Source organism: Microchirus variegatus (genome assembly GCF_963457635.1).
Source record: "Microchirus variegatus genome assembly, chromosome: 1".
NCBI lineage: Eukaryota > Metazoa > Chordata > Actinopteri > Pleuronectiformes > Soleidae > Microchirus > Microchirus variegatus.
Window position 1 is genome coordinate 3,911,781 of NC_139802.1, and position 14,017 is coordinate 3,925,797.

Genomic DNA, 14,017 nt, shown 5'->3' on the forward strand with positions numbered 1-14,017 from the left:
CTGAATCCTATATTCATTCATTGGTATCATATTAGTTTGGAGACAGAGTTTGACCTTATAAAAAAAAGGAATAACATTTTCCCCCTCCATACTCTGATGTAAACAGATTTCAAATGTGGGGCTTATGGTAGACCGTGGGTTTGTCTGGTGACTTGTTGCACTCCATCTACTTCTCCTGTAGGTGTCAGGGTTTCTCTGTGAATATGCTGACATCAGATCTGAATAATAATGAAGCAGCATCTTGGATGGTGACTGCCTCAAATAATTCCCCGAAAATTAAACTCAATTTCAATACATTCAAACAGATTTAAAATGTAATTTTACCTATTGTTATCTTATTTTTTTTAAGCTCTTTAAACACCTGTATGACTGCAACGCAAACTGCAAAAAAAACAACAACAACAATCCTTCTTCGGATCCGTGAAGCGCAGTAAATAAATGCATGGCAAAGAGATTTAAGATGACAGCTGTGTGATGACAGGTAACTGCATATCAGGAAGTCTGCAGGAACGTAACGTACGAGCAGAGGAGCATGAAGGGTGAGCTGGAGTCTGTAGGTCAGCGTTTACTTGACTGACTTAAACACACAAGAGGAATTTCACTGCATTTCTCACCCACACTTGTTTCTCTCCCTCCTCGCTCCTTCCTGTTCTCCCCTGCTCCTCATTTCTGTGCTCCACCACTCTTGGCATCACACTCTCTTTACTTGTTTTTTTTTTTTCTTCCCCACAGTCTTCTCCTCTCCTCCTCTCCTCTTCTCTCTCCTCCTCCTCCTCCTCCTCCTCCTCTTTTGTCCTCTCTCTCTCCACTTCTGCTCTTCCTCTGTAAATTCAGATGAATGCAGTATGTGGCAGGCTGTGGCTCTTTGGCTGTTGATACTCGTGACTCTTCTGCAGGGTGAGTGACTTTCATCCGCGCTTTTACGAAACAAGTGTTTGTGTTTTCTCTCTCCTTGCGTTGTGCTGTGTATATATTTCTGCATGTGCTCTTTAATGCCTCAAGTGCTCTGTTCTCTTGCATTTTTTTCTGTGTGCACAGCACTGGACGAGTGACTGTGGGAGTGCAGGCAGACAGAAAAATAGATTTATTTTGTGATGAGCAAGCAACTGTATTAAATGTAATCATCTTTACTGCAGATTAGAAAGCTGACCTGTGCATTTTCTCTCGTCAGACCGATAGATAGATAGATAGATAGATAGATAGATAGATAGATAGATAGATAGATAGATAGATAGATAGATAGATAGATAGATAGATAGATAGATAGATAGATAGATAGATAGATAGATAGATAGATAGATAGATAGATAGATAGATAGATAGATAGATAGATAGATAGATAGATAGATAGATAGTCGAGTTGCACACATTTACTGTCGCACTCTTACTGTTTTACTGTAGGGGCTTTTGAAAAGTTGTGTACGCAGCGTGTGTTCTCTGGTCAGGGAAAATGCAGAGTATATGCCTTGTGGGACTATTTTAGATATATTTTACACCTTTTTGCAACCACCAATGATGACCCTCCACACACACACACATACACACACACGCGCTCGCTCACAAACAAGCACATCAAGAGTGAATCACAGCCGTGGTCAAAGAGAGAAAGTTCCCCTCTTTCATCGTCGTGAGTGCTGTGTCTGTCTGTCCGGGGTGTTTCAATGTTTAATGGCCTCACTATTTCCTGCATAGAATCAAAGTGACACTTTTACAGCGGTGGAGAGACTCTCACTGTTCGCCAGGTGATCAATCAGGGATGTAATTGATTAGGAAGAGTGCATTTTTTTCCCCCCTCTGCTGTCCTTTTTTTTTTTTATAAATTCCCATGTCCTGTCCTCTTTTGCTCCTGCACCTTTTCATTGTGTGTCCTTGTTTCACGTCCCTTTCATGTTGTCATCTCCTCTATATATCTGTGTGTTCTTCAAGAGCATCTCCGTGTTTAAAACTGTAGTGCCGAATGTACGCTTAAATCCAAAGCCACTGAAAGTCTTCAGCTGTGGTAAATGGGCTTGACTCGTAGGCAGAGGCGATTCTAGAGTCTGTAGGGGCCCTATAAGCAAACATTCCCAGGGGGCCCTTCTAACCAGTGTTCATCACCATTATGTTATAAATAATCTGACACTAACGAAAAATGTATTAATTAAAAAAAAATTTTTTTTCAAAATGAATTAAATAACATGTAAAAACCTTGTAATTAAAAAGTATTGTGAAAATATAAATATAAATAACAATAAAATACTGTAAATAGCTTTTAAAAAACTATATAAACTTAGTAAAAAATACATTACACTGTAAAGAACCCACATTATAAAACAAGATAAATATACTGTATATAACTGAAAAAAACATATACAAACGGAGTAAAAAAGATATAAAAATATGATAGATATGCAAATAATCCTCTTAATTTTGCAGACTTGCAGAACGATAACTTCACACAGGTGAAAGTGAGGTGGGGCCCCTTTAGGGAGGTTTCCTACTGAGATGTCATTGCAAATCGCCCAGCTAGTCACTGCACATTTCAGCAAAAAAAAAGCCCTTAGGCTCCAAGTGTCGGGGGCCCCCTATCGGCTCGGGGGCCCCAAGCAGTTGCCCGCCTTGCCTGTTCACAAGCTGCGCCTCTGCTCGTAGGTACTGTTTTAATTCATCAATCACGAAAGGCAAGAGAAAGTCATATGAAGGGTTTGCACATTTATTTCCACTTGAAGTTACATTCCTGTTCGCGTGTACCTAAGCCTGTCTAGGATCATCAATGCATAGAAATATTCCTTTGACATTCCAGGTGGTGAATGACGATCAATAGGTTCAAACGGTAAGACAACGTAATCCAACATCATGTAGTGACGGTCAAAAAACCTTATTACACCTAACTTAGTACAGCTAAAACGGACACATGAGACCCTTACCTGCTGGACGTTCTATAAAAGGCTAAAGGCCAACAATTGACATTAAAGGTGCCATATGTAAGAATGTGGCCAAAAACAGTTACTACATTCAAATTCAAAATACCGAGGTCTTTTAGGTTTAGTTTCCTGACGTAACTGGCAACCCGCGGTTGCTCGGCAGCTGAGACTCTACTGACTGCAATGATTGGTAGACGGCGGTAGGTGGCGCCACGTGCGAAAACATGATTTCAAAACATAAACATGATTTGCAGTCTGCAAAATATATTTTTTTAATGCAAATATTTTGTCTGTACTGTTGTTGTTGGTGAGTTCAGTTTGTTATATGAACATTATTCCTGAGTCTCTGTGACATATTAGGAGGATTTTATGGCCAGTTGCTTTAGATTTATTACATAATGCACCTTTAACTATTTACAAATCACAATGTAACAAGTACGGTAATCCTGCACCAACCAACCAAACCAACTACAAACTAAACCCCACATTGGCTCCTACAAAAACCTTGTATTATAGGTATAATAGTAAGTTCACCATGTTTATGTTTCCTCTTTACTTGCATTTTTTTCTCCTGCCATTGCTCGGCCTCCGGCTTGCTGACAGTAACTCTCACTTTCCCCCCCCCCTTGCTCTTCTTCTGTTATTCGCCCACCTCTCTCTTTCCCCCTCTAATAACCTCCTCCCTCAGTATCAGTCCAGGGACCTCACCAGCGTTTTCTGCTCAAGGAGCTGCTGAGGGACTACAACCCCATGGAGAGGCCAGTGGCCAACGACTCCCAGGCTCTTACTGTTCAGTTCTCCTTCTCTCTAATACAAGTCATGGATGTGGTATGCATGCACGCACGCACACACACACACACACACACACACACACACACACACACATTCTTGTACTTGCTGCATACTGAGGACTGCGTTGCTGACAAAGTGAGGACCAGCATTTCCACTTTATAAATCAACACAATTACAAATATCTACTTCATGAATTACATCTATATAGAACTACTGGTTGCAGTACCATAAAATGTCTGCAGGTGGAGCCCCAGAGCAAAAAGGGATGGAAAACTTTTTCGATTTTTTTAAATTTTTGGTCCAAAAAAATTTGACCCAAAATTTTTGGTCCAAAATTTGACAAAAATGTCATACTATACTATGTCGTCCAAAATTTGAAAAAAAAACATTTGACCCAAAATTTGACAAAAACGTCACATTTTTGATGTATGTCGTCCAAAATGTGTGAGAAAATTTGACCCAAAATTTTTGGTCCAAAATTTGACAAAAACGTCATACTATACTATGTTTTTTTTTTGACAAATTGAGTATAGCATGTTATAGCAACCTAAGGAAGTGATTTCAATGAAAACAAAGTGAGGACCGGCCAAAATGTCCTCACTCCGTAAAAATGACCTCACTTTGCTGGTTAAAAACCCTCACTGGTCCTCAGTATGCCGCAAGTTCAAGAACACACACACACACACACACACACGTGATGTTACAGTGACACAATACACACAGAAAACTACAGACATGAACAATAGTCTGTCTTTGAGTCTTTATCATGATGGATTGACCAAATCAAATAGTAATTTATGTCAACATTGAACATCTTTAGCAGAGATGTTTCTTGCTATATGCGGACTATAACATAGGGCTGCATAGGGCCCGCAGCCACCAGGGGGCCCCCAAACTCATATTTTATTATATTTTTGAGAATTAAAAGTACCTGTCTTTATTTGCATGTATTGCATGCATTCATTATGCATATATTTGCAAAGCATGTAAGTGTGCGTGGGTTAATCAGGTAAAAATCCCCTTTGTGCTGGGCTGTCATGTGGTAAGTTAGGATGATTGACAGCCGCCCACCTTCCACTGACGTGACGAGAATAACAGGACACTAATTACAATGTCATCGGAACGCACGTATGCGTCTGGAGAGAAATGCGACATTTTGAAAAAAATAGGGGCCCCCAAATAGTATCTCGCATAGGGCCCCCAAACAGCTAGAAACGGCTCTGATCTTTTTGACCTGATCTTGCTGAGCTGCAGTGCTGCGATAGATAAACAAGGTAAACATCTCTACAGTACAGACTGTAACTTATATTGAATTTAGAGACATATTTTTTCTGTATTGTCTATTTTTTTTTTTCAACAGTCTGTGAACATGATCTGCCCCCACCATTTCCATTATTTGGACAGAAAGAACCACTGTTTTGACTGAATAATTCTTAAATGCAGCCCAGAGAATGTTGTCCTGGAACCTAAACCCCTCTGAGCCTACATCCTTAAACAATGAAATCACGCGTTCTGTTATTTGATTTGTGTTTTGCAAGGATGAGAAGAATCAGATCCTCACCACGAACGCTTGGCTGCAGATGGTGAGTATAACGGAATATGCTGATAATGTGATATTGATAATGCATAGTGAACATTTGCACTGTATAATAATAATTGGCTGGGATTCAGTGTGGTGATATTTTAAGACTTGTAGACGTGAATGTGCATTCAGCTTTTCTGCAGAGTTGAACGTAACCAAGATCATATTTAATGCTGTCCCTTTATCTCTTAAATCAATTCAGAAAGAAACATATGTATAAAAGCTCCACTGTGTGATATATATAGGATTAATTTTTGATAGAAATTGAATACACTACCACAAGTATGTTTGGTTTTCAAAATAAATATTTTATATGTACAGGCAGGCAGCACTAGTACGCTTAAGGCAGGCATGTCTAAAGTGTGAAATGTGGCTAAAGGCAGCCCAGCCCTGGACTCTGAATATCATGTGGACCTCTACGTGGACTTTGAGAGTCCATAGGAGATTGACATTTTCTATAGAGCACTGAATATGCGTTCCTCTCAGGACAACGTCATGTCGGGCCAGTAGGGAACTTCATAACCCCTTGCTTGTGCACCGCTACTGTGCAAGGGGTTTGCATTACAGAGGTCACCATGTTTCACGAGCACACACTATCCACACAAACAACAACATCCTTTCTGGTATGCAAAAGGCCAAACGTAGTTCCTGGATGTGCTTGGGAAACGGGAGGAGCAGAAGAAACAGAATAAAACAATTGCGATTGTTCAAATTCTAATATGGAACACACACAGTACAACAGTGTGTGTTTAAACCACTGTTGTGTTTGTGTCTCCCAGCAGTGGTACGACCACTATCTCCAGTGGAACCAGTCAGAGTATCCCGGAGTTAAGAACCTCCGTTTCACTCCAGACCAGGTCTGGACACCCGATATATTACTTTACAACAGGTATATGACATATATGATCACACACACACACACACATACACGCAGGCATTTGCTGATATCTAACCCATGTTCTCACTGTTTTTTCAGTGCTCACGATAAGTTTGACGCCGCCTTTAAGACCTATGTGCTGGTGAACTCCAGTGGGTTCTGTGAATATCTGCCTCCAGGTGAGTTTTCATTAAAGGTGCATTATGTAATAAATCTAAATCAACTGGCCATAAAATCCTCCTAATATGTCACAGAGACTCAGGAATAATGTTCATATAACAAACTGAACTCACCAACAACAACAGTACAGACAAAATATTTGCATTAAAAAAAAAACATTTTGCAGACTGCAAATCATGTTTATGTTTTGAAATCATGCTTTGGCATGTGGCGCCACCTACCGCCATCTACCAATCATTGCAGTCAGTAGAGTTTCAGCTGCCAAGCAACCACGGGTTGCCAGTTACGACAGAAAACAAAACCTCGGATGAATTTGAATGTAGTAACTGTTTTTGGCCACATTCTTACATATGGCACCTTTAATTTTACATTTATTAAGATGAATTCTTTACTGCAATCAGATATTTTCCTCCTTGTTTACTTGCACCAAGGATGTTATTCCTCCCACACATTGCACTTGACAGCACTTCAGTGTAACTTATTTTCTCTTGTGTTTTTAAAAAAAAAAAGGGATATTTATCAGCACATGCAACGTGGACGTGAGATGGTTCCCCTTCGACATCCAGCATTGCGAGCTGAAGTTTGGCTCGTGGACATTCGATGGTTGGCTGTTGGACATCCAGATGAAGGAGGCGGATGTGTCAGGATACATGCGCAACGGAGAGTGGGACCTACTGGGTAAGACACGTGGAGTAGCCCCTGCATAATAAACTGTGTTGCTTAGTAACTGCTTACATCGCTGCCATACAATCCTGTAACAGCAAAGACCTAAGGATTCAAAAGATTTTTTTTTTTTTTTTGAATAATCAGATTGCAGCAGGAGACGTCGGAGTATGCCTTATAAAAGTTAAACTAAATAAAATTCAGAGGCCCTATACTTACAGCGTTGATGTTTTTTATGTGCTTTCAGGTTCTTACACTAAAACACTGTCCTTTCTGGAAAAAAACAGGCCCTGATTTGAATAAACCGGATCTTTTTATTTCAGTAAAACCTTTAATGATGCTGGTCCTATGTCTGGCTTTTTTTTTATATGCATTTATATCACGACACTTTATGACTTACTGTGTCTCGCTTCCATAAAAACAATTCAGTAGTCACAGCAGATTACACTCCACTGGTTTCATTGAGCTCCTGAGTCTTGTATGTTACTTTCTTGCTTTTCTCGATTGTGTTGTTTGTGAGCGCTTTGCTCTCCGACTGTTCACACAGAGGTCCCTGGTGATCGTCACGAGGTTTTCTACGACTGCTGCACAGAGCCGTACCCCGACGTTACCTTTGTGGTCACATTACGGAGGAGGACCTTGTTTTACGCGCTCAATCTCCTCATCCCGATTGTGCTCCTCTCCTGCATGACCTTGCTCGTCTTCCTGCTCCCCGCAAACTCCGGGGAGAAGATCAGCCTCGGTGAGGAGTGATACGAGGAGTTAAGAGACGAGCATGAGCTGAGGGAGTACAGCTAGGACAACTATGGAGCCCCCGAAGTGACATGAGAAAAAAAAAATGACAAAAAAAAAAAAATTGAAATCTCGAGATCTTATATTTTTTTTGAAAAAAATTCAAAAAAAAAATATTTTTTTCGAGTTTCCAAAGAATTTAGAAAAATGTTTTTTTTAAAAAAAATCTTTTTGAGGAAACATTTTTTTTTTGAAAAAAATCTTTGAGGAAACTTTTTTTTTTTTTTTTAAATCTTTTTGAGGAAACTTTTTTTTGAAAAAAATCTTTTTGAGGAAACTTTTTTTTGAAAAAAATCTTTTTGAGGAAACATTTTTTTTTTAAAAAAAAATCTTTTTGAGGAAACTTTTTTTTGAAAAAAATCTTTTTGAGGAAACTTTTTTTTGAAAAAAATCTTTTTGAGGAAACTTTTTTTTGAAAAAAAATTTTTTTTCATATTTTTTGGTGAAACTCGAGATTTCAATTTTTAATTTTTTTTTTTTTTTTTCTCATGTCACTTCGGGGGCTCCGTAGAAAACAAAGATATTTACAATATATTATTAACCAGAAATTCTTTGCCCTATCCTTGTAAAAGTATTGGCTTATTTCACTCTGTGTTAGTTCGCCATGTCTCTCTGTCTACTGGAAAACATTCAATCAGCTGTGCAGCGATTTTGCCTGACGTCAGAAGGGCCAAGATGAAAGGAAATAGAGACTGGATAAGACAACAGTAGAAAAGGTGGGAGGGAAGATGAGAGAGTAAAATGTAGTTTTCCTGGGAGTGTCAGGAAGACAGATGGTTGTAGAGATAAGTCAAATGCAGCATACCAAATGTACTGTTTGACTAAGTGTACACAGAAGGAACTCTCCTAAGGATTCTTTGTTCTTCTTGTATTTTCCTTTGCAACCCACGTCCCACATGTCGGTCTGCCTCCAGGCATCACGGTTCTTCTGTCTCTGACTGTCTTCATGTTGATGGTTGCAGAGATTATGCCTGCCACTTCTGACTCGGTCCCGCTCATAGGTTGGTTTTTTCCTTCTGTGCGCCTGTAGGTTTAAAGAGATTTTTGGAGAGCACTGATGTTGTTGTTGTTCATATTTTGTCAGCCATGTGAGTGAAATGTGCTCTGTCTGTCGCAGGTCAGTACTTTGCCAGCACCATGGTGATTGTGGGGATGTCAGTAGTAGCAACGGTCATCGTCCTCCAGTTTCATCACCACGACCCCAACAGTGGACACATGCCGCGCTGGGTGAGTTACAGTGACAATTGTATTCATGGAGCAATTTTGAAAACACATATTCACCATTAATGTGGTGCTTACTAACATGCATATAAGTAGCATACTAGCCCTTTATTATAGTAAACATTAAGCACATATTAAAGCAGACCTAGACCGGAAGTTGCAATTAACGCTGTTTTTAGTGTGTATCTGCGTCATTACCTTGTTTGCGAAGCCCTGAAGTTTCGAAACAAACAGTTCGGCCATTGCTGAGAACGCTGTGTTTTATTGTAATCTCGGGCTCAGCGAGATCTCTGAAAAAACCTGGTCTGGTTACGTAAACAGCGGTTCTCCAGAACAGCAGATCCTCCTGCTCCGGGTACTAGTCCGGGCACATGCAGTTGCGTACATTGAACCGCAGAAGAAGAATAACGTCCGTTGTGGAGGTGTTTCACGAGCGACAGTGTCTTCTGACTCTGGGTCAAAGTCATAAAAGGGACTGTGGTGGGGAGTCGTGAAGAAGCTATTTTTAAACATTGTTAAAACAATGTTTTGATAATAAGTAGCAGTGCATCCACCGTTCCTGAGGGGGGAGCTGCGCTTCTGAGAGCTGATGTGCTGAATATGTCACTTCCGGGTATTGGCCAATCACAAGACAGTTGGGAAGGCTCTACGCTGGCTGGCCAATCACAACACACTCTGTCTTCTGGGTGTGAGAGTATAGTCTGAAACAGCACGGCTGAGGAGAGCGTCAGTAAGGAGCGATTTCTATTGGCTCATTTACAGCAACTAGGAAGTTTTTGACCATAAATACAAGTTAATGTATGTAAGTAGACCTCCATAACTAACATATATGTGCAACAGGACCACTCTATGTGACCTTTAACACCTTATGTCGGAAAAATCTTAATTTGTGTCAAAATAGAGGTAGAATAAGTGTATGTATAATAAGGTGTTAATACGTGCTTAATGGTTACTAATAAAGAGCTAGTATGCTTCTTACAATATATGCATGTTAGTAAGCATCTAGTTGATGGTGAATATGTGTTCCTTAATCTAAAGTGTTACCAATGTAAATACTAAATAGACAATCCACAATGGTGCAATACAACTATATACAAAGCCAGAACAATATAGGACACATTCAAAGTGGTAAAAAAAACAAGTGATTGAAATAGAAAATAAGAGAAAGTCACAGTGAAGTTGTATAGTCTGTAACTTTTATAGATCAACAAATGTCTGTTAAATTCAAACCATCGTCAAATTAGTTTACACCACGCTGATAAATCAGCTCCACACGACTCTCTCTCAACGCTATGTTTGGTCTTCAAGGAGGAAGGACAACAGCTGAGGAATTATCTTAATTCTCTGAGAACATTAGGTTAAGGAATTAACCCTGAAACTCTGCTTTAAATGCTTTAAAGTTTACTTGATGCAATTCCTAAAATAAAAATTGAAGAGAGCACATAGATGCTAATACAAATGTAAGATGGGTTGTGTTTTAACTCTAACGTCAAGTACAGGTCAAATTTCAACAAAGTTGGTGGTGATAAAAGTAATGGGGATTAGATGGGGATTAAAAGGGATCAAATGCCATTATATTTTTAATCTTAAAGGTGCATTATGTAATAAATCTATAGCAACTGGCCATAAAATCCTCCTAATATGTCACAGAGACTCAGGAATAATGTTCATATAACAAACTGAACTCACCAACAACAACAGTACAGACAAAATATTTGCATTAAAAAAAATCTTTTGCAGACTGCAAATCATGTTTATGTTTTGAAATCATGTTGTGGCATGTTGCGACACCTACCGCCGTCTACCAGTCATTGCAGTCAGTAGAGTCTTAGCTGCCGAGCAACCACGGGTTGCCAGTTACGTCAGAAAACGAAACCTAAAAGACCTCGGTATTTTGAATTTGAATGTAGTAACTTGTAGTTGGTCACATTCTTACATATGGCACCTTTAAGTGTGCATTGGCGTTCCTTAACTTCCTCATCGGTATTATTTGTCACTGTGTGTCAGGTGCACTTGGTTCTGCTGCAGTGGGTTCCTTGGTTCTTGCGGATGAAGCGTCCAGGTGAGGGAGCGGATCCGACTCTTTCCAACAGCCAGACCGACTCTCAGAGCAAGACTATGTCCTCTCCCACCACCACCGTTACCACCGCCACAATCCCGACCCTGGTGCCCTCCATCCTCCCGCAGAGCCTCAACTCCCTGCAGGTTACCCTCGCTCAGATCAGCCACCCACTGTCACATTCACAACCTCTCAGGCCCAACTCTCAGGCCGTCATCCTCCCTAATCCCATCAACAGAGATCCCAATCTGCATTCCCAGCCTAACGGTCATCTGCCTTACATGGGTTTCCAGACCTTCCAGACGACTGTCGAACTGGAGCCATTTCAGAGGAACAGGTCCATTAATCATGGGAGGCTCAACAGTGGACTAGGAGAAGGAGAGGGATCAGCACCAGGGGGAGGAGAACCTGCTGGAGATTCACCAGTCCATTACCACCTTCCATCCTCCAAGTTTGGGCTCTCACCTCAGGAACACTCCCCAGACCCCGATCCGTTAATCACATCCTCTTGTGGACCTTGCGGTTTAGAGGCCGGAGCAGGAAGATCGGCCGCCATGTCTGCCCACAGCGGTGTGAACCGATCCGTCGCCGTGGACAACCAGCTGCAGGCTCTCCTGATGGAGGTGCAGTTCTTGGTCGAACGTGTCCGCGAGCAGGACCGGCAGCTGAGCATGGCGGAGCAGTGGCAGTTTGCCGCCGCCGTGATCGACCGCCTGTGCCTGGTGGGATTCAGCGTTTTCAACATCATCTGCACCATCGCCATCCTCATGGCTGCACCCAACTTTGGAGAAGCGCTGTCCAAAGACTTCCTGTGAAAAGGACGAACACACGGAGGTTTGAGAAGAAAATGGGATAGTGACGCATGACACGGATGAGGATTTATTGGAAGCACAATTGTCTGTGAAGGACACTGGACATAATAGCAGCAAATATTTTCCTTTTAAGGAAGCTTGATTGGACTGTGGCACATGTGGACTACATATTACACTTCATTCTCTTCCTTTCAGAGTATAAGTCACTATTTACTTTATCTGGCTTTTGGTTTCTGTGGATGTTTCGTTTACAAGACTTCTGAGAATGAGGATCCTGAAGTAAAGCATGACTTTACGAGCTTTACGAAGTATTTGTATTATTCTCAGACATGCAACACAATGTTGCTCAGCAGAAGAAAAACACGGTCACTGCAGAGCTTTTTACATTCAAATGAGGACAATATTTCATTAAATTGAATGAATTATCATGGGAGAGAGATTTCTGACGACAGCTCATCATTTGTCACTTTCTTCTCTGATGTGGGAGTTTCAATTTAGTTTTTCTTACGTTTACATTTAACAAGATGTTGAGAATGATCGTGACAAACCGCGTCACTCCAGAAATCCCAAGAAATTAAAAAGAAAACGTGTTTTCATAAAGTCTGAAAAGGACAATTGTGTGAGTCGAACATTGTAACTGCAGAGCTGCAAAGGTACGAGCATTCTTCCATAGGCGTCTTTTGTTATTCACCTTTTCTTCATAAAACTGAACACTACACTGGTGATAATATCTGGAATTAAAAAGGCGGAACAGCTCCTTCTGTTCCTGTGTAATGGAAGATGAGTGAAATAATACAGGTTAAGTCTATAGTCCATATGTCGCAAAGCTTTATTCATAACCTGGAACATTACTGTCTTCAGTGACTGCAGTGACAATTTTAATCACACACACACACACTCTTGTACTTGCTACATACTGAGGACCGGGTAAAAGTGCTGATAAAGTGAGGACCAGCATTTCCACTTTGTAAATCAACACAATTACAAATATCTACTTCATGAATGACATCTATAAATAACTACTGGGTGCAGTACCATAAAATGTCTGCAGGTGGAGCCCCAGAGCAAAAAGGTCTGGAAAACTTTTTTTTTTAATTATTATTTTTGGTCCAAAATTTGACAAAACCGTCATACTACACTATGTCGACCAAAGTAAAAAAAAAATGTGACCAAAATTTTTTGGTCCAAAATTTAAAAAAAAAAAAAAAAAAATTTGGTCCAATATTTGACAAAAAAGTCTTACTATACTATGTCGTCCAACATTTTTTTAAAAAATAGAAAAAAAAAAATTTGGTCCAAAATTTGACAAAAAAGTCATACTATACTATGTCGTCCAAAATTTGATTTTTTTTTTTATTTGACAAATTGAGTATAGCATGTTATAGCAACCTAAGGAAGTGATTTCAACGAAAACAAAGTGAGGACCGGCCAAAATGTCCCCACTTTGTAAAAATGACCTCACTTTGTTGGTTAAAAACCCTCACTGGTCCTTGGTAAGCTGCACTTATAAGAACAAACACACACACACTGAGGACCGGGTAAAAGTGCTAACAAAGTGAGGACCAGCATTTCCACTTTAAAAATGAACACAATTACAAATATCCACTTCATGAATGGCATCTATATAGAACTAATTGGTGCAGTAATATAACATGTCTGCAGGTGGAGCCCCAGAGCAAAAAGTGTGTGAAACACCAGGGTTGGAAAACGAGTTTTTGTACCAGTTTTTGCAGAGGACCTCTGCTAAAAAACGTACAGAGTATAGCATGTTTACAACCTAAGGAAGTGATTTAAATGAAAGCAAAGTGAGGACCGGCCAAAATGTCCTCACTTTGTAAAAATGGCCTCACTTTGTTGGTTGAAAACCCTCACTGGTCCTCGGTACGCCGCAAGTACAAGAACACACAGTCCTTCATCCTTTCATTCACCCAAACAGAGAAACAAACTGTTTCTTCAGCTCCGAGTGTAACACAAACACTTTAATGAAGTGTTGGACATTTGAATGCTTTGTTTCGGCAGATTGAGCTGAAAGAATTGTGAAATAAACAGTCCTGTCTTCTTTTTTTCTTTTTTTTTTACTCTCCAGCCATGCATTCAATTTTCATTTCTCCTCTAGTTTTTTTTTTTTTGTACAAA

General features: G+C 40.2%; 1 protein-coding gene across 1 annotated transcript; it reads left to right on the forward strand.

Annotated features, from left to right (window-relative positions):
- Positions 1-845: 845 nt before the first annotated feature.
- LOC310935177 (neuronal acetylcholine receptor subunit alpha-7-like) lies at positions 846-11,884 on the forward strand (the record flags this gene model as incomplete). Its single annotated transcript, XM_083899023.1, has 10 exons — positions 846-897; positions 3,592-3,731; positions 5,234-5,278; positions 6,057-6,166; positions 6,254-6,333; positions 6,845-7,012; positions 7,545-7,739; positions 8,704-8,790; positions 8,907-9,016; positions 11,018-11,884. The coding sequence occupies 10 exons, from the start codon at positions 846-848 to the stop codon at positions 11,882-11,884; spliced, it is 1,854 nt and encodes a 617-aa protein (XP_083755149.1).
- Positions 11,885-14,017: the final 2,133 nt, after the last annotated feature.